The sequence below is a fragment of the Alexandromys fortis genome, unplaced genomic scaffold, assembly GCF_014885135.2.
Source record: "Alexandromys fortis isolate MF-2015 unplaced genomic scaffold, M_Fortis_MF-2015_v1.1 scaffold_326, whole genome shotgun sequence".
Lineage (NCBI taxonomy): Eukaryota > Metazoa > Chordata > Mammalia > Rodentia > Cricetidae > Alexandromys > Alexandromys fortis.
The window spans coordinates 211,235-236,627 of NW_026068217.1; the positions used below are offsets into that span (position 1 = coordinate 211,235).

Sequence of the window (25,393 nt, forward strand, 5' to 3'; positions counted from 1 at the left end):
CTGTCACTACTTTTGCCCACACATATAAGGGTTACCTGAAGCTGTCGTGATCCAATGGAAGTCTTCCAGAACTGTTTCCGAGGGTCTGGTGTTGCCATGATTGAAGCAAATTTTACTGAAGCAAATCCAAGGTTTGACAAACACAATGGTCCCAATGGCTGGAAGGAAATCTCAGGTCATCGGTACCTAGATCAGGATCTTCTGGGTGCCTGAATTGACTAGGAGTTTTTCAGGCAGTCGTGAAGTGTTTAAAGTGGTCACAGTTGTTAGGAGGAGAGTTGAAACAATTACCTAAGAAGTAAGGGTTTGACTGATAGTTTGTGCAGCCTCTGAGAAAATGCCCAAACTGTAGATGTGCTTGGCACCATGATAATGAAAGTCTAATTCTGACAGTCTTGAAAAACCTGGACAAAAAGTTAAATTTCCCATCTGACCTCCATTTTGGCCTCAACCTGAGTCACCCAATTCCACTCCCTGGAAGTTGCCCTTAAGACAGGGTGCCAGACAGGGGGAGTCAGCTATTCAATTCAATAACCCAACTGCAGGTGCCTGAAGTCTTCAGTCTTTAGGGAAAGGAACAAATCTGGAGAAATGACTCAGCAGTTGAGAGCACTTAACTGCTATTGGTGTCCAACAGCCACATCAAATGGTTCTCAGTCACCTGCAACTCCTGTTCTAGGGGATCCGATGTCCTCTGACCTCCAAGAGCTCCTGCACTAAGGCACACATATACTCACGCAGGCACACATAAAATAATAAATCAATTCTTTAAAAGGATAAAAGAGAAAAAATAATTAAGAATTGCTGACAACAAATATAAACTTGAAAATAACATATTTCTTCAATGAATTTTATCTAGTAGTGCTTAAATCCTAGCCAAATGCTCTTGCAAGAGCTTGGGTCCTTCTGATCTCTTTCAAGATACACACCTCACAATAGAAAGAACAATAACCAAAATACAGCATGCTCCAAAATATACAGAAAAGAACATAAGATTGGGCGTGGTAGAAAGACATATGGAGACCAAATCCAGTTTGGTCACCTCTCATAAGACTCCAGTATTGAGTTGAAAACACAGCTACCACACAGACACTGTGATCAATGTCTGTAATTGCAGCACTTGAGAAGCTGAGACATGAAAATCACAAGTTTAAAGCCTGTCTGTACTGTATTGGTGAGTTCAAGGCCAGCCTGAGCTACATAGCAAGACCCTGTCTCAAACCAACTGTCAAAAGGAAAGAAATAAAGAAAAGAACAGTTGTTGAATTAGAGATTCAAAAATATATAAATTATCGCAAAGCTCCTTTGGTTGCTCTTTGTAGTTAAGTTACTGCTCCTGGTTCAGATATAACTGAAACATTTTATGAACAAATGAAAAAAAGTTTTTGACAGTAGATGAACTGGCCTCTCATGGTACAGAACCCAATCATACTTTCTACAAATGTTCCTTCTCATTTTTAAGGATGTGCACTTGAAGACAATAGAGTTTCAAATCTACTAACTGGATTAATAAAGATATTAATAAAACTGTATAAAATATAAAATAAAATATTGCTATTTTCTCCAAATACAAAGTGCATTTTTGCTTAGTTGTATTCATATTCAAATAACATACAGATATAAAATTTAATATATTCTACTCTGTCAGTGCATAAACTACAAGCAAAGAAAATTACAAGATTATTAACCAACTAGATGTACTATATGCAAGTCTGATACACAGTTCTGATGAAGAGGGATGTGGTTTTTCTTGTCTCGGATATTGCAGATCTAGGGATGGTATTAAACACAAACATACAAATACACACACACACACACACACAGTTTTTCCTCTGTGTATTAAGTTCTTGTGCCCTCCTACAGTGATTCATCCCTTTGGTAGTGCACCGCAACCACACCCGATTCACGAATGAGTCGGTAACTATTTCAGTCATTGTCTCAACTGCTGCAGTGCATGTGGACAAATAACTGGGTGTTTTTTACTTCAAAATGGCCCCGAGGCACAAGATTAGTAATTCTGGAAATTTGGATGTAGCAAAGACAAACAAAAATGAAAGTTTATCATAATCATACATATAGAGAGGAAAAAACTCTGTGTGTGTGTGTGTGTGTGTGTGTGTGTGTGTGTGTGTTTCAGGAGATCTGACAGTTTTTCTGACCTCTTTGGACTCCTGCATACATGTGGTGCATATATATGCACTCACGCATACATGCATACACAGAAAAAAAAATAAATATTTTTAAAGTATTATTGTACTACAGGAACAAAAGGAACATTTCATTTTATTTTGAATATAGGTGATAGTTGTTTGTTGCTTTGTTTACATTTCCCTTTTAAAACTTACATACATCTATTAGGAAGATACAATAGTATGACTCACAGAATCCAAAAATTTATTTGCTGACAGAAGACAAAAATGAAAAATAGTCCTATATTTTTGGACATAGCCTGTTTATTACCTTGTTCAATTATTTAGTCTTACTTCTTTGTTACCAGTTGTACAACAGAAGACTAAATTAAAGAATTAAAATGAGCATTGATTTTTCAACTAATAACACTGTGTATAATTACTTTTTATATATTGTCTTACGAATTTCATACCACGTAGAGTTGTGTTCCAGGTTGTCTTTTTAAAGGCTAAACAGTCTAATAAAATATAATAAAGGGAAAAGATGATAGAGACAAGGGACTGCTTGTATATTGCATAGACAAGTTTTTAAATCAAAACTGGAAGTCAAACAAGTGCCTTTTCTTTTTTAGGTGTATATACTATGTACAAACTACCCATTTATTAGTTTCTACTTATTTGGAAGGGGTAATCATTGTTAGTTTTGAACACTGGACAACTGCTTTAAGCGTGGGGGAAAGACGCTACGGACTGAAGGTTCCCACAAGTAATAATGCGTGACTAAGGGGGGCTGGGAGGGGTGCGCCACTAGTGTGCGTGGCTAGCCGTCAAAGTTCAAAATGGCTGCCAAGAAGTCGGACGATTCTGACGAGATGGTTGAGGTATCCGATGAGGGTAAACAGCTCTACCCAAACTGGAAGATTTTGTAAGCCCCTAACGTTTAATGTATGGGTGGTACTATTGGGGAATTTAAAGTAAAACAGTATTTGTTGTAACTAAGAGATCCCTTCAGTTGCAAGGAAGTGACGGGACTTTATTAGGCAGGTCTAGTTCAGTCTTAGTAAGCGGTTGTTTGTGAAGATGTTACCATCACAGCACTAGAACTAAATACTGAGGCACAAGGAGATGTGATGTAATTTTGTGAGGTCACCGTGATAGGACTTGTTCTTAATTAATGGACTAAGGGAAAGAGACATTACTGCCTGGCCGTTTCTAATCTAGGGGTCACGGCAACCATTTTGAAAGCAGAAGATAGTAGAACAGTTGATGCATGTAGAAACAGGATTCTCCCATACCTTTTAAGACAGAGACTGTTAACTGATGGTTTTTTTTAATGGGGGGGGGGGGAAGGGAGAGTAGATGCCAGGGCATGACCGTCATGGTGCTCAAGCCCAGGGGCATTTCGTAGAGGAGGACAGGTCTACAAACTTGTCTTGTGCTCTCTCTTTGCTGGTCCCTATGCCTAACATATTCTGAAAATAAAAATGGAACTGGGCAATCTGGGAAGCAAGAAAGGGCCCAGTTTGGACGTTAGTGGGATGAACTGTTCAGACCGTGAGAAGGATAGAGGGAAGAAGGTGCTTATGCAGTCTTGACCAAAGCCCTACACGTAAAGAATAGTGCCTATTTCAGTGGTTCACAACCTTCCTAAGGCTACAACCCTTCAGTACAATTCCTCATGTTGGGGTAATTATTAAACTTATTACATTTTAATTGTATATTATATAATTATTCATATATACATATAATAGATTTAAACATTAAATGTAATATATAAAATGTTAAGATTATTAAATTTTAAATTAAGTAGAATTATTAATTAAATCTCCACAGTTATTCATAGCTACTTCAGAATAACTAATTTTGCTACAGGTATGAATCATAATGTAAATATCTAATGTGAAGGATATCTAATATGCAACAGCCTACCCCGCCACCCACCGTAAGGGGTCTCGAACCACAGATTGAGAACCTTTTGGTCTATTGGGTAGGGTTGTCAGATTTAGGAAAAAAAGAATTCAGAATGGCTAGTTAAATTTGAATGTCAGCTAAGCAGCACATAATTGTTAGTATGTATAATACTATAATAATAGTATCAATATGGCCCTTGTGTATGTGGTAATAACGCTTACAAAACTGTATTCATTGTTAATGTGATTCTCAAATGTAAGGGGAGGTTGAGTTCGCCAGGGCCCTGTTCACACTGAGACAGGTGGAGGAAGGGCCTCTGCGGGAATTCCAGGAAATTCAAAGAACAGGCGGTCATTAAGGGGAGTGAGGAGGGTGGGAGCAGAGCTGGGGACGCCTGCAGCACAGCCGCCCAGTGTTACTAGGGCAACTTCTCTGCGTCTCCGTCTCGGCGCCGGCGGCCAACAGGGCTCCGGGTAGCCGCGCCCACGCAGGTGGGGGCAGGCGGCTGGGAGCCCGCCCAGGCCGGCGAGCCGCAAGCTAGGCCCGCCTTTCCTTCCCCACAGGGGTGGAGCCCGAGCGAGGAGGAACCAGCCTACCGAGCTCTCGCCCAGTGGAACACTCGCAGGAGAAAATGGAGCCCAGCAAGATGGCGCCTCCCAAGAACGCTCCTAGAGATGCCTTGGTAAGCGCAGGGCAGCGAGGCTGGGGCGCACTTAGAGGCGCCCCGTGTGGCAAGCCTGACTGAGTGCCTGGCGGGGAGGCAGGGGGTTCTCGTGCCATGTGCAGCTGGGCGACGTAGCTGGAAAAGGGCAATAGGGATCCCCTGTGCCTGGGGCGCCATCCGCACTGCGGGAACCCCTCCAGAGGGGCGCAGGCTGCTTTGGGGCTTTTGTCTCCTTATAACCGGGCCGACCCCCAACCCGCCCCTGCCCAAGTCTGCAGCCTCATCGGCTCGCCCAGTCTGTGAGTATTGACTGCGACATGGGTTCTGATGCTAGCTTTTCCTCACTGTCAGATCTGAAAATGACAGCTGGACCCACCCCTACCTGCCTAGAAAGCCAGTTCAGGCCTTTCTTGTGCCTTTGCTCCCACCCTTGCTAAAATAAAAGTTATCACCAAAAGCATATGACTGATTTTGCGTGATCGCTGACACTCACTGGAGGAGGCACAAGGCTGAGTTTGGGACTTTGTAAAAAACATAGAAATATGCCTCCTGTCCAGCTTTGATTTCTTTTATCTACATTGTGCATCTGGCTTTTTGTTTTTATTTGAATCCACAGGTGATGGCACAGATCCTGAAGGATATGGGGATCACTGAGTATGAGCCAAGGGTCATAAATCAAATGTTGGAATTTGCTTTCCGTAAGTTAAAATTTTTTGACCTTGTTAATTAGAAAAGATGATTAATTGTAACACTTTAAAGCATATTGTTACCAGTCTAGAAATGAGTAAAGCACTAAGAAGGAGCCCACATTAAGGGACAACAGTATTTACATGTAGCATGCATGTTTAACTAAAGTACCATGCAAATAGGACAATTATTAAAACCAAGACAGAAAGGTTCCAGAAATTAATGGAACCTTTTAAAAGGAGCCATAAATATATAAATAGTATTTATGTATGTGTGTATTATATGTATATATAGTATTTACATATATATGTAAGTATGTCTTCATGTAATAAAAGTTATTTTGCTCTTAAAGGATATGTGACTACAATTCTGGATGATGCAAAAATTTATTCAAGTCATGCTAAGAAACCTACTGTTGATGCAGACGATGTGAGACTGGCAATCCAGTGCCGGGCTGACCAGTCCTTTACCTCTCCTCCCCCACGAGATGTGAGCAAACATTTATTTGCAGTTATTTTTATTTGCACTTTAAAAAATATATTTCTAATGAAGATTTTTCTCTTTTAGTTTTTACTAGATATTGCAAGGCAGAAAAATCAAACGCCTTTGCCACTGATTAAGCCATATGCAGGACCTAGACTGCCACCTGATAGATACTGCCTAACAGCTCCAAACTATAGGCTGAAGTCCTTAATTAAAAAGGTAAGAATTTCTGGCTCATGCCTTAATTCTAGCAGTAGGGATGCTGAGGCAGGAAGATCAGGAGTTCAAGGCCATCCTTAGAACTTCAGGGCCATCCTGAGCTACATCAATTTCTTATCTCAAAAAAAGGGAAGGTTTTTTTTTTTGGAGGGGGGGGTGTTTAGATTGGTTTGGCTTGGTTTGGTTTGGTTTGGTTTGGTTTAGTTTGGTTTTCCGAGACAGGGTTTCTCTGTAGCTTTGGAGCCTGTCCTGGAACTCACTCTGTAGACCAGGCTGGCCTTGAACTCACAGACCTGTCTCTTCCTCCTGAGTGCTGGAATTAAAGGAGTGAGCCACCACTACCCAGCTTAGTTTATGATTTTTAAAAGGTGGAAATAATAGCTAAACTAGTAAAAAGCAAAGTTCTTATAGATAGCACAGTAAAGGTTAAAATAATTCTTAGATTTTTTTTTTTCATCTAACCCAGTGGGAATTTTTCTCATCATACAACTGAACCTGAACTCATGGAGTCAGTGGCAAAGCTAGGACTGATTCCAACATCTAGTAGCTTCTTTGGTGTGTGAGATCCAATAATGAAGTAAATGATATGCCATCAGTAATTAGACCTTTTTCAGACATATCACCTAAGGTTGTCTCAGCACTGAAAAAGGACACCCCATATTAGGCTACCTTTGTTTTCTGGAATTCTGCTGTAAGACAGTTTTAATTTAGGCACAGTTAAAACACTGACTAGTTAAAATCCAATATTATAATACAAGGAACTTAGTATTTGTCTCCATTCATGCAGAATTAGATAGGGTCACAATATTGTATGTATGCAAAAACTCCAAATATCGGATTTACAACAGAAGAGTTCAATCTTCAGTAGCATGACAAAAAGAAAAACACAATAAAAAGACATTTTTTTTCATTTGATCATTCACTAATAACTCACATCAGCAGTTATAATTTTGCTTTTCATCAAGTTTAGGTGTCAAATGTTAACATTAAAACTTGTGTTTAATCCCCCAGGGACCTAACCAAGGAAGACTAGTGCCTAGATTAAGTGTCGGTGGTGTTAGTAGCAGACCTGCTACTCCTAATGTAGGTAAGTTAAAGAGGGAAATGGCCTTTCCGGACAGTAAGAACAATGTCTCAGCATGTGCCTTTGAACAATAACCAAGTCAAAATGGGAGTCAGAAACTCCAATGTGTTGCTATTAATAATTTTAATCATCAACAAAAAAAAAAAAAAGACTGATCCCAAACGAGATTGGCAAAGTTCTTGTTGGTATAAACTGTGATTCCAGAAACACTTTGTGTTTCCACCTTCTGTGCTTCAAGTCACCAAATACACCCATGCCAGCAACCTACTTACTGAGAATGTAACGAAATGTCCCTATAAACTGGCTACAAGTTCAAAGAAGTTTAAAACCTAAAGAAAGCTCAAGGATGTTAAAAATAGGTTTTAATACTTACCTTTTAAAACCAGTACAAGAACCAGCCTGGGTGACATAAAGGAGATCATGCTAATTATGTCAGTAAGAGCCCTCAAGCTGTGGCCTACAATGTATGATAGCTCTCCGTCATGCTACATACATTTCTGACACACGATGTTCCAAGCCTATCTTATATTCGCCAAGCTTTAGAATCAACCACTTCTCTAACTAAACCTTAGTTCATTTAGTGAATGGTATTTAGGAACTCAAGTTTTCTGATTTTTTTTTCATGTTTTGCAAAAAGAAAAAAATCCTTTTTCCCTTGTATTAATTTCATGGTTCTTGCTTTTAACTTGAGTCTTACCAGTGTCATTATATGTCTAGTATAAAATTAATTTTTTTTAAAACTGAGTCTTAATCTGTAACCCAGGATAGCCTTTTTTAAAAAAAAAAAAAAAGATTTATTTATTTAGTATGTATATACAACATTCTGCCTCCATGTATGCCCGCACGCCAGAGGAAGGCGCCAGATCTCATTACAGATGGTTGTGAGCCACCATGTGGTTGCTGGGAATTGAACTCAGGACGTCTGGAAGAGCAGCCAGTGCTCCTAACCACTAAGCCATCTCTCCAGCCCCCTCAGGATAGCCATAAATTTACTATCCTTCAGCCTTCTGAGAATTCAGATTACAGTTGAGGAATGCTGACCAGCTGATTTGACCTTTGAGGTGTGAACCATCTCTCTATATTCTCAGGATATGAATTTGCACGTCAGCATTTTAAAGCTGTTATTAATGAGGTATATATCTCTAATAACCTACATAAAACCTCCAGTGAACAAAATGTTACGTATAAAATCTGTGTAACTTTTCAGTCATATACTACTTACCTGTATTCAAATTAAGTGAATATCAAATTTTTGCTTTTTTGTTTTTGTGAAAATTACCTCACTATATTGCCAAGGCTGTGTCGAACTCCTAAGCTCAAGTGTTCTGCCTGTCTCTGCTTCCTGACTAACTGGCTACAGGTGTGTGCCACTGCCCAAGAAACAGCAGGGTGTAATGAGCAGGTACATGTGGCAGTCAAGTAAGCCAACTTCAGTTACCAGTTGCTTTCTTACATTTCAAGTCATTTGTTAAGACATTCTTTAGAGTGTAACACCTAGAAATCTTAATCTATAATTTCTATTAAAGATGTAATCATTAAAATTAAGAAAACTTTTCTTTTTTAGCACATACTTCCTAAGGAAAAGGGGAAGAAACCCGAGAGGGATTACAGAGGAAGAATACCCATTGTAAATCTTTTTAATTACTCTGCCTTCATTTATAATATTTTTGTACCTCCCATGAGCCCTCTAGACTTTGAAGGTGTATTTCTGTATGCTTTGGAGTAGAGAATATAAATATATAAGAAGTCATGTAACTGCTATGATCTGTTCATTGTAACTACAGCACCCCCACAAGCAGGATCTGTCCCAAATAAAGGTCCAACTCCAGTGTCAGTGACAAGCCAAAGATTTGCAGTGCAGATTCCACCTTCTCAGTCCGCATCTGCCAAACCAGGTAACATGATATGGGTGCGGGGACAGAATTCATGAATAACTTTCAATTATACAACAGTTTGTTTTACTATAGGAAGACTGGCTTTAGTATCACAACAGGTTGACAGGTAGAACTGCAAATCAGGGATCTTTGAATAAGGTCTCTACTGTTAAGTTATACATAACATTTCAGGAGGAGGGTGGTATATTGAGTTGTTCTCCTCAAATTCTAAAATACTATAAACTAAAAGAAATTGGGGTTCACAGATCTAAGGTGTCTTCAGGGTAAAGCACGTCAAGTAAAAACCCAAGGAAATGACACCATTTAGTGCGGAGAGTGAAGGATGCTGCTGTAAATTAGAATGGAGGTGTGCCTCACTCATTCTCTAGGTGGCAGCGATGAGTGAAAGGCTAATAGACTGCTAGCATAACAGTTTGCTTATGTGTATGTTCAAATTGCATCTTTTGAAACACTATCACCATACAAGAAACAACTTCAATAAAAGTTGGGCTTGCAGGATGGCCCTGTAGGTAAGGGCACTCGTCACCAAGTCTGATGACCTGGGTTCAATCCCTTAAGACCCACGTGGTGTAAAGAGAGAACCACACCCAAAAGTTGTCCACTGATCTTCCCATGTCATGTGGTGCACACACCTAAACATAAGTAACTAAATGCAATTCTTTTGAAAACTGCCCTATGAAAGCATGTCTCCTGGCCTCACACATGAATCCAGTACACTAAACACTAATTACAATTAAAAATAAAACAAATTTTGTTAACTTTGCAATAATTTTAGTGAGAATTATCTATACATAGATCAAAGTATACTTATGCCTGATAAAATCACTATTAGCAAATTTAAGATAAAAATGTTTAAAGATTGAATCCCACTCTTAGTAATTTCAGGTATCTCTATGATGTAGTTGTATGCTGTGCTAATGAACTTGTATAAAAATTACATTCTAGTTTGCTGTCTATTTTTGTATCATGGGTAACTGACATCTATGGGGTTTTCTTCTATTTATAGCTCCTGCAACGACTACAGTCCAGAATGTTCTGATTAATCCTTCAATGATTGGGTCCAAAAATATTCTCATTACTACCAACATGGTTTCCTCACAGAACACAGCCAGTGACTCAAACCCACTGAAGAGGAAGCATGATGACGATGACAATGACACTATGTAAAGAATAAAGTCTGTTCTACAGATTTTAAAATTTTAGTGCGTTTAGGCCCACATGGTGGACTGAACAGCCTAGGTCTTAAGTTTTATCTTAGAAACGTAGTAGCAGTATTTTTCTTATTAGCTACACATGATAAGTTTCATTGGGTTCAAATGTTTTTTCAGTATGCTTTAGATATCCAAGTCCTTGTTGCTAGACAGCTCTAGTCTCACTATGGCAATTCTATTTTGAGAAGCAGTTTTGTGCCATGACTGACAGCGGCACTTAGATTCCAGTTCCTGGTCTCATTTACATTTAAGCATGACTTTCTGGTTAGGGCAACTATTCACATTGTCACCTTTGTGACCAAATCTCTCAATCTAGTAACGTTTTTTGAAACAGTGGATTTAGAAGGGTCCTAAATCCATTTTGAATGTCTTTGGGTTTGGTCTTTTCTAGTCCCCACCTCAGCTACCTATCTAGATGCCATCTCGTTTCTGTTCCCACCTCTCATTGCCTTATGTCACTTGCCATTGCACTTAAATTTAAGACTGTAACTGGAATTTGTAAAGCACTTGAACCTGGGTGTCTGCATTTGCTTTTTCACTCCATAACAGCGCAGGGAGGTCTCGGCCCTTACCTGCCATGCCTGCTAGGCTTTACTCTCTGACATCAGTTACATTCAGTTGCATTCCAAGTTGACAGCCTCACCATCTTTCATGCTTATAATTTTTTTAACAGACATAATGTAAAAGCTGCCTTAGTAAGTAATTTACACTGGACCTAGATAAAAACCACTGAAATCTAGTGTTTTTGTTGTTTCCTTATTCTTCCACCTGCATATATGCTTTGATCACTACTGATTGAACCGGTCTAATTGGTTTCATTAAGATCATCTTGCTGCTGAGGACGTCACACGTAAGATAAGATCAAGCCTGAAAGTAGAGTCTAATGATTCTCCTTCCCCATAAGGCCAACAGGGAAAACAGATTAGTGTCACCTGACTCCATTTACACATGACCTACAGAAATTTCCCAACCATGTGTTTCTAAACACTTTCTATTTTGTTTTTATACAGACCTACAAGACACACTGGGGAAGACTGCAAAGCTTTTTTGAGTATAAAAAAGCATTGTTTGATTTGATGGGATTTAAGTTCTATTTAGCCAATACTGGAAAAGTGTAAGCAGAAGTTCCCAAAACCTCCACATTATTAAATTTGATAGCCATGGGTCATCAAACTTACTAAGTATTGGCACAGACTGGTGTTTGACACAAGAATAGTACAGTAACTCGTCCCAGTTTGTATGTTTAGGAATGTTACGGAAGGTTGATCTGATCAGTATCACAAGAGAAATGTGCATTCTACAGCACTCACGTCACTACTTGAATGTTCTCAGGGAGGCAGAATATTCGGCGGCCTGGCTTCTAGTACTAGTTTCATTACCAACAACGTGACCTTACTTTACCTCTGAGCCTTGTTCACTAGTAATGGGAAATACCACCTACCCTGCCTACCTCACAGGGCTGTTGTGAGGGTTTAGCTGGTGTGAGAGAAAGTTCTCAAGATTGTAAAATCTATAAGTAATTATTAATGTATTTGTTGCAAGATTATTAATAAAAATTTAACTTTACCAGTGACCTTTTATTTTTGACTGAAGGGATTCGAGGAGGTAAATAAGGCAACAGTAGAGCAATTCAGATTATCAGGGGACAGCTTGCTTTTGCTGGGAATTTGCATTTGATTCATAGTTAAAAAAAAGCAATGAAAATCAAATATGGGTTTAAAATCTTACAAACTAAAGATGCTCTGTATGATGGGAATGTATATATAGATCCCTGTACTGAACTATAACTAATGGGTGCTTCTGGGGAGGAAAGCCAGTAGACAGGTTGGCAAAAACTTCACTATACCCCCCCCCAAAAAAAAACCGAAAATTTGAGTTCCTCATTTATAGTATGGGGATTCTGTGGGCATTATTAGGGGATTGAATGTGATTTTACTATTTAAAATCTATGCCTTTCAACATTTATCAAGTTACACTATTCTAATTTACATGTACAGGAACAGTTCGATCCTGGGTATCTTATTTGATCAGGTTTTAAATTCCTTCAGGGCAAAAATCCTATCTTCTACTCCCTCCACTGTGTCCTAAGTACATAGTTATACTGAAATATTTGGTTATTTGCCAAGCTACCTTTTCTGTTAAACTTATTTTTTCTACTTAGTCTCTGTATTAAACATCTAAATAGGGGGCAGGAGAGATGGCTCAGGAGTTAAGAGGCACTGGGCTGCTTTTCTAGGACTCTGGTTGGATTCCCAAGACCTACGTGGCAGCTCACAACCATTAGTAACTTCAACAATCTCTTCTGGCCTCCACAGGCACTGCACACATGTGGACAGATGTACATGTATGCAAAAGACTCATACACATAAAATAGTAAAAAAAAAACTGAAAGAATTTTGTAAATAGAAAATCCTAGAAATATCTCATAAAATACTTAAAAAGATACAATAAAAAACTGATAGATGATGCTGTCAATTAGTACTAAATGCATGGATATCTATTTACAGGGTTTTTTTTTTTTTGTCTTTTTGTTGTTTTTTATGTATCTTTGGAGCCTGTCCTGGAACTAGCTCTTACAGACCAGGCTGGCCTCGAACTCCGCCTGCCTCTGCATCACAGGTGCTGGGATTAAAGGCACGTGCCACCACCGCCCGGCCTATTTACAGTTCTTTCAGCGTCTCTGAGCACTTGAACTAAGTATTGAAAGATTGTGGGTGGGGGGAGACAAGGGGGATCAGCACTCAGGTAAACCTCTAGCCCAACAGTAACATTCACTTACAACATCTGAGCTTCATCTGCAAAATCCCTGCTGCTCAAACCAAGGTCTATCTGATACTGTACCAAAAAAATGGCACAATGTACAATTAGCTACAAATATGGAGAAGCATATAAACTAGAATGCAAAAGAATTAAGAATAACTGGAGTTTTCACAATTTCTGCTTAAGCAATTTCCAAAATAGATTTGACAGTGACAATGAAACAATGCCTTCAACTCTGATAAACTGATATTCAGACTCTTAACTATGTCTACATACCAAGGGTAATTAGATAAATACGAGTATCTGTATTAAACAAACTTTGTAAATTTTTTGATATTTAAGAGATGATCTGGGGCTGGAGAAATGGCTCAGTGGTTAAGAGCATTGCCTGCTCTTCCAAAGGTCCTGAGTTCAATTCCCAGCAACCACATGGTGGCTCACAAGCATCTGTAATGAGGTCTGGTGCCCTCTTCTGGCCTGCAGACATACACAGACAGAATATTGTATACATAATAAATAAATAAAATATTTTTTAAAAAAAAGAGATGATCTAATGTTAGGAACTTTAAATATAGATGACTTAAAGCATGAGAGATTATTCATAGATTTTAGGGAAATACATTTTATAGAAAGAATGAGCATCAGCAGATTTTGGTATCTGAGAAACCCCATAGATACAAAGGGTTTAAAAAAGCATGGCCAAATTAGTAATCAGGTTTAAGAGCTGAACAGCTAATTTCAAACCAAGGCTCAGAACTTCCTCCTTGGCAGTCTTTCTCAGGAAATTACTAAATCCAGATTTGCATAAAAAGTAAATCAGCCAGGCATGGTGATGCATTCCTACCATTAGTACTACTGGGGTGGAGGGGGCAAAGGCAGAGATCACTGGAAGTTGAAGGGGAGCCTGAGTTAGCTAACAAATTCCAGGTCAGTGAGGGCTGTCAAAAAGAAACACAATTAACTATCCAAAAAAAAACTTAAACTGAGAAATAGAAGGGGAAACAAGGTTTCAAAGGTAAAAAGAACCCCTAGAGCGATACAGGAAAGCCCTGAGCAATATGGCTGCAATAAACCTAGGGTAGCCAGGAAAACTGGAACAGAGGCACCAAGGATTCCAGATTTCAAAACTTAAAAAACCTATCTGATGTGTTTCCATATACTTCATGTTCATACTTTTAGTGTATGTTGGAATGAAGTAGTGGAAAAAATGTGAAAATTATTTTTGTTTTGAGATGGGGTCTCACTTTGTATCCTTGGTTGATGTGGAACTCCCTATGTGCTAGGATCAAAGACTTGTGTATCATGCCCAGTAGGGGAAAAAAAACATGGCTGAAGAGATAGCTCCGCACTTCAGAGCACTGGTTACTCTCTTCCAGGGGTCCTGTGTTCAATTCCCAGCATTCACATGGTGGCTCACGACCACTCATGAGAGCTGATGCCCTCTTCAGGCCTGCAGGCATACACGTAGGCATAACATTACATACATGATATATTATTTTAAAAATGGCAAAAATATAGCATAGTACATACATATATAACTTATAATCATAGTGTAAACCTTCAGGCTTGAGACAGAATCGAGACTGGCCTCTAACTCACTACATAGCCAAGGATGATCTTGAACTTCTGTCCTTCTGTCTTCACTACCCATGTGAAGAAATTATAAGCAAACACCATGCTCAGAACCTTCATAATGTAAATTTCTGATCTAATTTATAGCAATGGCAAAACAATACTGAGAATGAAGTATATGTGGAACAGAGGCTGTTGATTTCATTCTTCAAAGTATGAAATTAATAGACATGTTTGAAAATCTCAGTACTTAGAACCATGAAATGGGAATCAAGAAAACAATGGTCACACTAGGCAATGTGAATCAAGAATGGGAGTAGTGAGGTGAGGCTTGTTTTGGTTGGTTTTGTTTAGATCCAGTTGTGAAACATCTATAGACTTTCACTAAGTAATAGGCATCTGTCTAGTCCCACCTCCCCACTACTACAGCCAATCCTTCCATTCAAAATGTAGATAGATACTTGATCCCATATGAAGATTCTATTCTCACCCTTCCTAACAAAATATGACAGGAAAACTCCAGTTCCGGCGGACATCTTTATTAATAGACCATCAACTTCTCCAAACCTCCAGCTGGAATTTCATCTTATTTCCATGCTGAGTCATGAACAGTGACAAAGCCAACCAGAGGCTACTCGAAGAGGACTAAGCTTACATAGCTCACTTTCTTCTACAGGCAGAATAAAAATAGATGCACTATAGAATGCACAATGGCTTTAGTCACTATGGAATTTAAATGGGATCTTGAAGAATGTAGACAAATCCCAATGAAGGAAGGACGAGCTGAGATGCTGTGCAACTGTTTAAGGGTTACTGGTGATGCATATAGGTCACTAGCTGAATCTTGAACTAACACCAAATGGAGATGCGGAAAACACACTAAGTTGACTTAGGGGTTGTGCACAGGAACCAAAAGGCAGGAAAATACTAAACATTGCTGAGAGCATCCACCCCAGGAAGGACTTTACCTGTTTTTGAGAGAGCACATATACAGACAGCATTACTTTTAAGACCCACTAAGCTACAGCTGCCCTATTTTTCTTACTGATAAAATAGGGGAGGAGTTCAAGCACTCCTGCATTCTTTCTTGGTCCCAGGTCAATTAAAATGTGTTCCTACCTATGCCTCCCGCCAAGTGGATTGCAGGTGCTCTGCTTGTGCTATCTAGCTAATATGATTGCTGCTGTTCCCCACCCTGCCTTCAAATAAACCAAAACAGAGAATAACCTCACCTTCCAGGAGCTCTAGACTGGCACCACCCCCAGTGCTCACATGGCTGACTTTATCCTCTGTATTCCATTTGGCACAGCAAGAGGCAGTGTCTCCACCGCCTGTTGAATGAAGACCAGAGAAAAGTGTTTTGGCATCAGAACTGTAAAGGTTCAACCAAAAAGGTTGCTAGATAATGAAAGCCCCACTGCATCTCAAGAGGACTCCCTAAGAAAGACACCTCCATCAACTATCAGAGATTTAGAAAATATTAAGCACATTCCCCCTCTGCCTCCCCTGCATAGAGCTCTGCCACTGTTGCATTAGTGTGAGATTAGCACAGGACCCCTTACCTATGATAGTGATGCAACCCCTAGAAGTGGCTTTTACCACCTCATCCATGAGGGACTTGGTTCCCCTGGCAAAAGCTTCCCATTCAAAGACCCCAACAGGTCCATTCCAAACAATCTGCTTGGCTCGAGCCACAGCCTCAGCATATTTCTTGCTGCTCTCAGGACCACAGTCCAGGCCCTGGATAGTAGAATCAAGAGGATGAACCATTAAGAAAACTTACTAGGACCATATCACCTCCACCAAAACCATAATGTAAGGCTGAGCAAACATCCAGAGTTTCTACTAGAATCAAAATGTACCCTTTAGCCTGTGTGTGAACAGCCTTTGACAGAACCATTCTACTTTATGGATCAAAGAAGGGGAAACCTCATGTTGCTCAACGGCAGCCAAGATAGGTGGTTCTCAACCTATATTGATTCTGCCTGTCAAACGAGTACTTGCCAATGTCTGGAGACATTGTTGGTTGTCATAACATGGAGCCAGCACAACTGACACCTTGTAGCTAGTGATTCTTTACATGTGTCACAATGTAACCTCGGCCTTGCCACAGCTAAGACTATTTGAGATGTCAATAGAGACTGAGAAACAATGAATCAGATAAATTACATTCAATCCTTCAATGTATCACAATCTCCAGGAAGCCTTGCTCAAAAGCAAAGTGTTGAATCCCACTCCTAGGGTTTCTGATTTAGTAGGTCTAAAATAGGGCTCAAGACTGTCTTTTTGTTTTGGATTTGTTTGTTTTTAGATAGGATCTCACTATATACACTTGACTGGCCTGGAATTTGTTACGTAGACTAGGCCCACCTCAAAATCAGATGCCTAGCACTCCCTCCAGAGCAGAAGGATTAAAGGTGAGTGAGTGCCATCTTGCCTAGTCTGTATGAGTTATACTTAGCTTCATGTATGTGGATATCTACATGATTTATGCTTATCTTCATGTATGTGTATATCTACATGTATATGGGGCCCAGAGGTTACACAGGGCATTGGATTGTGGGGAACACACATGCCATGTAGAAGTCAGAAAGCAACTTTTGGAAATCTGTTCTCTCCTTCAGTTTAGGATTCAGAAATATAGCTCAGGTCCATCCGGCCTTTGTAGCAAACCACTTTTACCCACGGAGCCGCCTTGCCGACATGATAGTTTGCTTTAAATGGCTCACAGCCATGTAATCCAGAACAGTTCAAATCAGGAAGGGGCAGAATACTACCTCCAGCATTATAGAGCTGCTAAATAAACACTGAAAAATATGCAAAAAGTACATTTGCTCTATTATTGATAAAACAGCATCAATCTGATAGCACCATTTACACTGATGGAATTGCCCTCAAGTGCCCATTGCAACATTCCCCATACTGAGTTCCATGGAGATTATTAAAATAATTTCTTGAGAGGAAGGGGCACAGCTCAGTAGCAGAGCACTTCTTAACACCTGTGAAACACTCAGCTGGATCTCCAGTGCCACAAAAAGTATCTGCTAAATGAATGACTGCTCCCAAGTTTCTGAGCATTACATAACCAAACACACGATTGACTCACCATCCAGCCAGCAGGTATACCAGAGGACACAGTAGCTTGGCCAGTCTTGGCATTCTCATCAAATTTGTCAGCAGTGACAAAGTCAACGGGCAAGGTAATCTTCACACCATTTTTCTCAGCTTTAGCCATGAGATCTTTGACAATCTTGGCTCCTTCTTCATCATACAGAGAAGTTCCGATCTACACAAGAGAGTCAAGGAGATGAAGTTCAGCCTCTGAACTAAGAACATGACTGACCCAAAACAGACTGGACCATAACTATATAGTAATACAGGAACCAAAGATAAGCAACTTCAGATGAGATGAAAACGGTTTTAAGACTCACATTGAATTCCCATAAACTGCTATCACTACGGAGCCATTTCCCAGCCACTCGTCACTGGTTTCCTACCTCCATGTTGTTGAGCACCTTAAGGAAGGTAAAAGCCATTCCACCACCAATGATCATCTCATTGACTTTGTCCAGCATATTATTGATCAGCTGGATCTTGTCTGCAACTTTAGCTCTAGAAGGGAAAGCAAGACTCATCACCACAAGCACATTGGTGAGTATACTGCTAAACCCATGCCAGGCCCCATCTGTCCCTCTGCCTGCTGCCTGCAGACCCAGAAAAAACAGAGTCTATTCTTTAGGGTTTGTGCTATCCTCGACTTCAAGTGTTCAGAGATCTTACAACATATGTCCTGTGGTTAAAATAGACTGCTGTGTTTCAGTCTTATTCCAAAACCTGATCATGCCAGTAGGTGGCATTCACTCCTATATTCCAGGTCTTCAGAAACCTAAGAGTCAACCCAGACAGCTTAAATGCTAATTTGAAGAAGCCAGAAGCCAGAGTCTGATGCTTTTAACTCAGTAAACAAGAGTCCATGTTTCTAAGAACTAATCTTTTTGCAAGACAACACAAAAATCTAAACCTATCTGGGTTATTTTTAGGCCTCTAAAACAGGACTCATGAAGCCTAGAGAGCAACTATGTTCTTGCTCCGTGAAACTGACACCCAGTTCCAGAGTCAGTTTTCATCAGAAAATGCTGAGTATGCTTACTCATTTGGAAAGGAAAAATCCCAGGCCAGAGAAGGGTCATGGTCCAGAGAGAGGCTGCCCAAGCAGCTGTGCCACCGCTGTGCCACCGGAAAGGCAGCTTTCTCATCCTTCACTTCTGAAAGTTTTTCGGCTAAACATTACACTTATGCACACACTGCCTTTGCCCATAAGAACATAAAATAGGTACGTGATCTGGAGAATTAAGTCTAAATGACACTTTAAACATAGTTTAAACATTCATAGTTATCCCCTGCCAGGTTATACTATACCAACTTAGAAACTGTTTTAAGAAGAGCCTTGAAGAGCTGTGGCACAAGTATGTAATCCTAACACTCAGGAAACTGAAGTACGAGTGTCAGGGCTCAATATCATCCTGAACTACAAAGCAATTTCAAGGCCAGCCTGGGGTATATGAGAAATATCTTAAAGGGGGAAAAAGAGCCTCATGACCACCTTCAAGGGCTCTTTCCCCATTTTTCCCTGTGGAACCATTTTCTGCCCTTCTCTACTCTCTTCTGTCCACGAAGCTGACCTAAATAGACCCCATTAAGAGGCTCACATGTCTTCTGCTTTCCAGATAAACTGGGCCAATAAGTGGTATGTGTAGGGAGTACCCTAGCAGAAAATTGAAGAAAAAGCCCAGTATCTTTCCCTGGTTCCCTCTAACAGATGACCAGTCCTTTAGCCCCTGACTAAAGACCTTTTTCCACCAACTACCTCTCTGGATTGATAGCTCTTATTAGCCCCAGACTATTGAGGGGCTTCTCTAAACCCCATCCTCACCTCAACAGTCCCTTTATTAAATTCTCAGTTACCCAATGTGATTGAGCTGGCTGACCATAAACCACCCAAGTTATGATTGGCTCCCAGGATAACACTATCCACCAAAACATGATCCTAAAGTATTCTTCATACCCTCCCAATATTGCCAGGAAGGGTCGTTCAGGACTCTCCAAAGCTTTGGCAAAGTAGTTCAGCTCCTTCTTCATCAAAAATCCACCAGCCTTCTGTGGCAGATTCACACCCACCATGGAGCTAGGAGGGGAAAAAAAAAAAGAAAACAAATGTATTCAAAATCCAGTCGAATTCTACCATTTTTCCTAGACCCAGACGCCAGCTCCTTACCACTAAAATGCTTTTACCACTTGGGACACTAAGAGACCATGGCTTCATCCCTTAGATGCATTGCTGACTAATTTTACAACCAAGGCTAAAAAAAGAGCAATGGACCGAGGTGGAATTTAACATACCCAGGATCTGAGCTAGGTTCTATGTAGCTGGGTGTTTTTGTGGGAATCCCAACAGTAGGAATAGGGGTGTCTCTTAGTCTTTTGCCTGCTCTTGGGACTCTTCTTCCTCCTACTGAGTTGCCTCGTCCATTCTTGATGAGGGTATGTGCCTAGTCCTACTGTAACTTATTATGCCATGTCCAGTTGATATCCCTGGAAGGCCTCTTTTTTAGGAAGGGAAACAGAGGAGTGGACCTGGGAAAAGGGGAAGTGGGAGGGAGAACTGGGGGGAGTGGAGGGTGGGGAAACCATGAAAGGGATATGAGAGAAGAATTTATAAATAAAATAATAAAGTACCCAGTTAGTGGCTAAGATCACTTGCTGCTCTTACAGAGGACCTCGGTTCATTCCCAGCACCCACATGGGAGCTTAAAACCCTCTAATAACTCCAGCTCCAGGGGATCAGATGCCCCCGCTTCTTGCTTCTGAGGGGACTGCATGCACATGGTACAGATAAACATGTAGGTAAAATATGTTAAAAGTTTAAAGATACCCAGTTAATAGTTAACAGATCAAAGGCGGAATCACAGTTGATAAGAAAATAGATATTTTGATATACTATTCTCTAATAAAAATAGATAAAGTTAAAGAAATCTCTTCCTGCAGTTTCACAAAATGTTTTACCACATTTTGTCTCTATTTCCACTTTGAATCAAGATATTTAACATGGGACAGATAACTTCAAGTAGAAACAAAAGTTCAAAGGATGGATGTGTCTTGGGATTTTCTTAATTTAGATCATTCTAGAGTCCCCTGGAAGAAGGAACCTCTTGATCAAATTGACCTGTGGGTAGTTTGTGAGGCTTGTTTTGATGTAGAAAGGCCCAACCCAGGATGAGTGATAGCATCCCTAGGCTGGTGGTACTGGAAAACTGGCTAGCACTGGTAGCATGGGAACTCATGCTTATTTTAATCCCAACATTTGGGATGCAGAGGCAGGTATATGTCTGAGACAAAGGGCAGCCTGGTCAGCATAATGAGTTCTAAGCCAATCTAGTGCTACAAAATGAGACTCTGCCTCAAACAAAAAGCTGAATAAAAGCCAGTGAATAAGCAAGTAATCCAAGCTTCCTTCCCTGATTTCTCTCGATGGATTGTGACAAACCACACAAACCCTTTCTCCCCATAAGCTGCTATTGATGTTTTGACTTTTTAATCACAAGAATAGAATTTGAGCTGCTCAAGCATCCAAGATCACTGTATTCTTCCTTGTAGTACTGACAAAGCTCTCAGTACCTGTGGGCTCGGTGTGCAGTACCAAAAGCATCATTGACATAGACATCCCCAAGTTTGGACAGTGAGGCTCGGAAAGCATCAATTTTGGCTGGTTCAGCTTTAATCTGCAGGAAAAAAAATTTCAAAAAGGAAAATTCAACATAGGAAATATTAATGGCTCCAAAAACAATTTCAGAAGCATTTCTGGCCACCAAGAATCCTCTTGAACATCTTAAAACCCTGAGTTCGTAGGAAAGTTTTACTATTAGCAGCAAGATCTATTCCTTCTCCCAAATATTCCAGGTCCCTTGGTCATTTCCTGTCTCCATTGCTTCCTTCTGAAAACTGTACACATGTACACACACAAACACTAAATATGTGATAAAAAATTTAAAACTAAACAAAAAAAAATGAGAGAAAATTGGACCAAGCAATGGGTACAAGGGAGGTAATGTAACTAAAAATAATCATGTGAACACACTAAACAGCATTCAAGTATGGGAGTAGATAGATGTTCCAGTGGTTAAGAGCACTTGCTGCTCTTCCAGAGCTCACAGTCGTCTATAAAAATAAGCTTTTAAAACTGAATTTTGTCTTAATTTCATTTGTGTCCAGTTTGAACTTATGACTGGTTCCTGCAATTTCAGGCATTCTAAGCCATGAGACTGAATTAACTAGTTAATAGTTAATTAGTAAATTAAGTAATAATAGTAAATAACTAATAAAAATAATAGTAAATTAACTAATAAGTTAGTAAATAAACTAGTTAATAGTTAATTAGTAAATTAAAAGTCAGAGACTAGCATAGTTCATTGATTCCTAAATAAAACACTCCGTATCAACTTTCCAGTTGCCTCTTGCCATTTCTAAGCACTAGAGTTTGGGCATCTTGAGTTTCAGTTTAAAAGGGCACTGAATTTTAGGTTAGCACTTGAGTAGTACTATAGCAAGACCACGCCAAAGCATGGTAGGGCCAGCTCAGGGCCTGTGCTGCTAAGAAAAGAAACTGAGAGCGGCACACCAGATGACCTTAAGAAATGTCAGAAGTCAAAGGGGGACTGATAAATACCTTCAGAGCATCTTGTTCTTTCATCTTTAAAGACCCAAAGAGGGGAAAGTACTAGGGTGTGCCCTTAGCTAACCAAAGGGCAAACATAAAACCATGCTCATCGAGGCAGTTTTAACATTCAATAACTGAGGTCTGGTGATGGTGGTGCACGTCTTTAATCCCAGCATTTGGAAGAGGTAGGTGGATCCCTGTGAGTTCAAGGCCAGCCTGGTCTACAAGTGAGTTCCAGGACAGCAAGAATTGTTACAGAGAAACCCTGTTTCAAAAATACCAAAAAAAAATTAATAATTGAAGTCTATCATCAAGCCTAGCGACCAGTCTTGTGGATTGTCTACAGTCTTTGACAATGGCTTGTGAGTAGATCCAGACTGTATACAATTGCAATTGACTACAGGACCCACAGAGCCTCCAACATTTACTATCTGGTTCTTTGTAGAAAAAGTTTGCAGATGTAATTGCCTAAACTATAAAGTCCAGCACCACTAACTTAAACAAAATGTCTGCCTGCCTGAAACCCAAGCTTCTCGCACTAAGATCTGTTTGCTTAGGAAATGAGGATGAAAAATACTACATTTCACGAGAGAAAGCCTTGAGTCAGGTCAGAGGACAGCCGGGTAAACCCAGTGCTGGGAAGGTGGAAGAGATCAAGAGTTCAAGGTCACCCTCTTACACCACCCAAGAAAGAACTGCCTTAAGTCCTACGCCTCATCTATCTCACCAGGTGACCATTACATTCCCTGAATACTCTGGTTACTTGAGCATTCACATACTTTTCAAAGGCATTTCAAAAAGTGAATAGGAAGAGAGCTTCTGCGGTGCTGGTCACAGTTCCTTCCTTCACTGGGGAGTGATTATGTAGTGTGTGTACTCTGCTCTGCAACAACCGCTAACTCATCACGCTGTGCGTTTAAATAATTGTTTTGGTTTCTACCGTGCTGAGGGTTGTACCCAGGGCATTGCACACTACCCTGAGTTCCATCCGTGGCCCGCATTTGTACCTTTTTACAAGTATGGTATAGTCAATTTCAAAAGGTGTTTGGGAATAATCAAGGTAAGCTTCCACTATCCTTTACTCGTGGCCTCACACAAATTCAGATCCTAAGGCCCAAGAATATCAAAGGCACAGGTCCTACCTTGTTCCCAGAAGCATCCTTTCCCTTCCCTTCTTCCTCCACATGAAAGCGGAGGTTCTCCAGCAGGATGACAGTGCCAGCTGCTGGGTTGGCACAGGCATTCTCAACTTCTGGGCCCACACAATCCTTTAAGAAGAGAACATCCCTGGGGGGAGGGAGGAACAAGCAATGAAGACTGGAGCAAGCTGAAAGCTGAGAAGCAGTGACTGCAGGCCTTACCTACCCCCGGAGCTCACCAGCACCAGAGCCCTGTACTTACTTGCCCAGCAGAGACTTGAGTTCTGCCGCAACTGGCTCTAAGGAGTACTTGTCAGGCATGGGAACACCATCAGGTCGGCCCAAGTGGCTCATAAGGACAACTGACTTGGCTCCATTGTCCAAGCAGAATTTGATGCTTGGGACAGCAGCCTTGATCCTATAAGCAAGAGAAGACAGAAACAACGTTCTTCCTAAGAATTAGTGAGAACCATTTTAAACAGTAACTTTGTAATATACAAAGTGTCCTCAAGTCTGAGGGTTGCAGAATTCAGGTTTGTATTCAGGAGAAGACTGACATGATAAAACCCACCACCTGGAACTCCAGTCTCATCATAGACCTGTTCCTCATGTAGAAAAGAGCTTAGCCCCCTGCAGTCTAGAGCAGGACCCGCAGGGGAGGTTAGCCCTTGGCTTCTGGGGGCTAGGCATGCACAAAGACAATCAGCAGCGGGCAAACTGCACACGGTGCTGCACACCTGGGATCCCAGGCTTCGGGAGGGAGAAGAGGATCAAAGTTTAAGATCATCCTCAGCAACAGCAACTGTGGCCAGTCTGGAACACATGAGACCATGTCTATAAACCAACAACCTTGGCTCTTAAAAGTGTGCCCCCCCCCCCATTCTCTCGAAAACAACTGGTCACTGTTTCTATCCTCCGGATAAGCCAGGCAATGCATGACCAACACCTGCTCCCTTCTAAAAGTCTGAAGTGTGGGTAGTTGCTAGGTAGAGGATACCTTTGTGACCAGAGCCACTTGGCATGAACCCAAAGGAAATGAAATTAGCATACAGAAAGATCTGCACGCCCAAGTTTATCGTAGCATTGTTCACAATGGCTAAAATGAAGACCTCACCTCGTTGCCCATCAGCAGATGAATGGAGGAAAAAAATGAGGACTCTACATACACATAAAATAAAACTTTTTTAAAAAAAAAAAACTCAATTTGGGACTGATGAGATGACTCAGTGGTTAAGAACACTGGCTGCTCTTCCAGGTCCTGAGTTCAATTCCCAACCACATCTCACAACCATCTATAATAGGTTCTGATGCCCTCTTCTGATATGCAGGTGTACATAAATAAATGAAAAGAATTTAATATAAAAAATAAAGAGCCAGGTATTAAAGCATATGCCTGGAACCCAACACCTGGAAGGCTGAGGCAGGACTCCAAGCTCAAGCTCAGCAAAAGCTGACACATTGTCTCGGAAAAGATGTTTTGAAATAAAATCTTTCTCATAATTTTCACAAAGCAACAACAGTGCTTCTACACGGGCACTGGAGAAATTGCTCAGTGGTTAAGGCTTGTAGCTATTCTAGAGGACCTGCGTTCACTTCCCAGCAGCCATATCAGCTGGCTTACAACTAACTACCTCTAACTTCACCTTCAGTGTATCTAATACCCTCTGTGCGCTCCACAGGCAACTTCACACAGTGCACCAATCCCCCTCATACATATTCTCTCTCATATAAAAATATATCTTTAGGGCTGGAGAGATGGCTCAGAGGTTAAGAGCACTGATTGTTCTTCCAGAGGTCCTGAGTTCAATTCCCAGCAACCACATGGTGGCTCACAGCCATCTGTAATGAGATCTGGTGCCCTCTTCTGGCCAACAAGCATACAGACAGACAGAACATTGTAAACATAATAAATAAATATTTAAAAT

The 25,393-nt window shown here is 40.6% G+C and overlaps 2 protein-coding genes across 2 annotated transcripts in view; one reads left to right on the plus strand and one right to left on the minus strand.

Annotated features, from left to right (window-relative positions):
• The first annotated feature begins 4,166 nt into the window (after positions 1–4,166).
• Taf9b (TATA-box binding protein associated factor 9b) lies at positions 4,167–11,849 on the plus strand. Its single transcript, XM_050130468.1, has 7 exons — positions 4,167–4,722; positions 5,321–5,402; positions 5,744–5,880; positions 5,959–6,093; positions 7,105–7,180; positions 8,962–9,072; positions 10,079–11,849. Exons 1-7 carry the CDS (start codon positions 4,672–4,674, stop codon positions 10,237–10,239), a joined length of 753 nt encoding a protein of 250 aa, XP_049986425.1. The 5' UTR covers positions 4,167–4,671; the 3' UTR covers positions 10,240–11,849.
• A 3,284-nt stretch (positions 11,850–15,133) lies between these two features.
• The window catches only part of Pgk1 (phosphoglycerate kinase 1), an 18,135-nt gene continuing 7,875 nt past the window's right edge, over positions 15,134–25,393 (minus strand). Inside the window, exons 2-11 of the mRNA XM_050130456.1 lie at positions 24,040–24,218; positions 23,731–23,920; positions 23,472–23,616; positions 21,291–21,394; positions 19,681–19,800; positions 18,113–18,227; positions 17,722–17,901; positions 16,178–16,355; positions 15,848–15,946; positions 15,134–15,583 (exon numbers count right to left, since the gene is read on the minus strand). Of these exons, the coding sequence (XP_049986413.1) occupies positions 15,543–15,583; positions 15,848–15,946; positions 16,178–16,355; positions 17,722–17,901; positions 18,113–18,227; positions 19,681–19,800; positions 21,291–21,394; positions 23,472–23,616; positions 23,731–23,920; positions 24,040–24,218 (1,351 nt within the window). The 3' untranslated portion in view covers positions 15,134–15,542. The remainder of the gene's footprint in view (positions 15,584–15,847; positions 15,947–16,177; positions 16,356–17,721; positions 17,902–18,112; positions 18,228–19,680; positions 19,801–21,290; positions 21,395–23,471; positions 23,617–23,730; positions 23,921–24,039; positions 24,219–25,393) is intronic.

Excerpts from the sequence above, each read along its gene's own strand:
- Taf9b (XM_050130468.1), top strand. The coding sequence starts at position 4,672 with ATGGAGCCCAGCAAGATGGCGCCTCCCAAGAACGCTCCTAGAGATGCC. Across the intron at positions 5,881-5,958 it reads CCTCTCCTCCCCCACGAGAT|TTTTTACTAGATATTGCAAG; the intron begins GTGAGCAAACAT and ends TTTCTCTTTTAG. Across the intron at positions 9,073-10,078 it reads GTCCGCATCTGCCAAACCAG|CTCCTGCAACGACTACAGTC; the intron begins GTAACATGATAT and ends TTCTATTTATAG.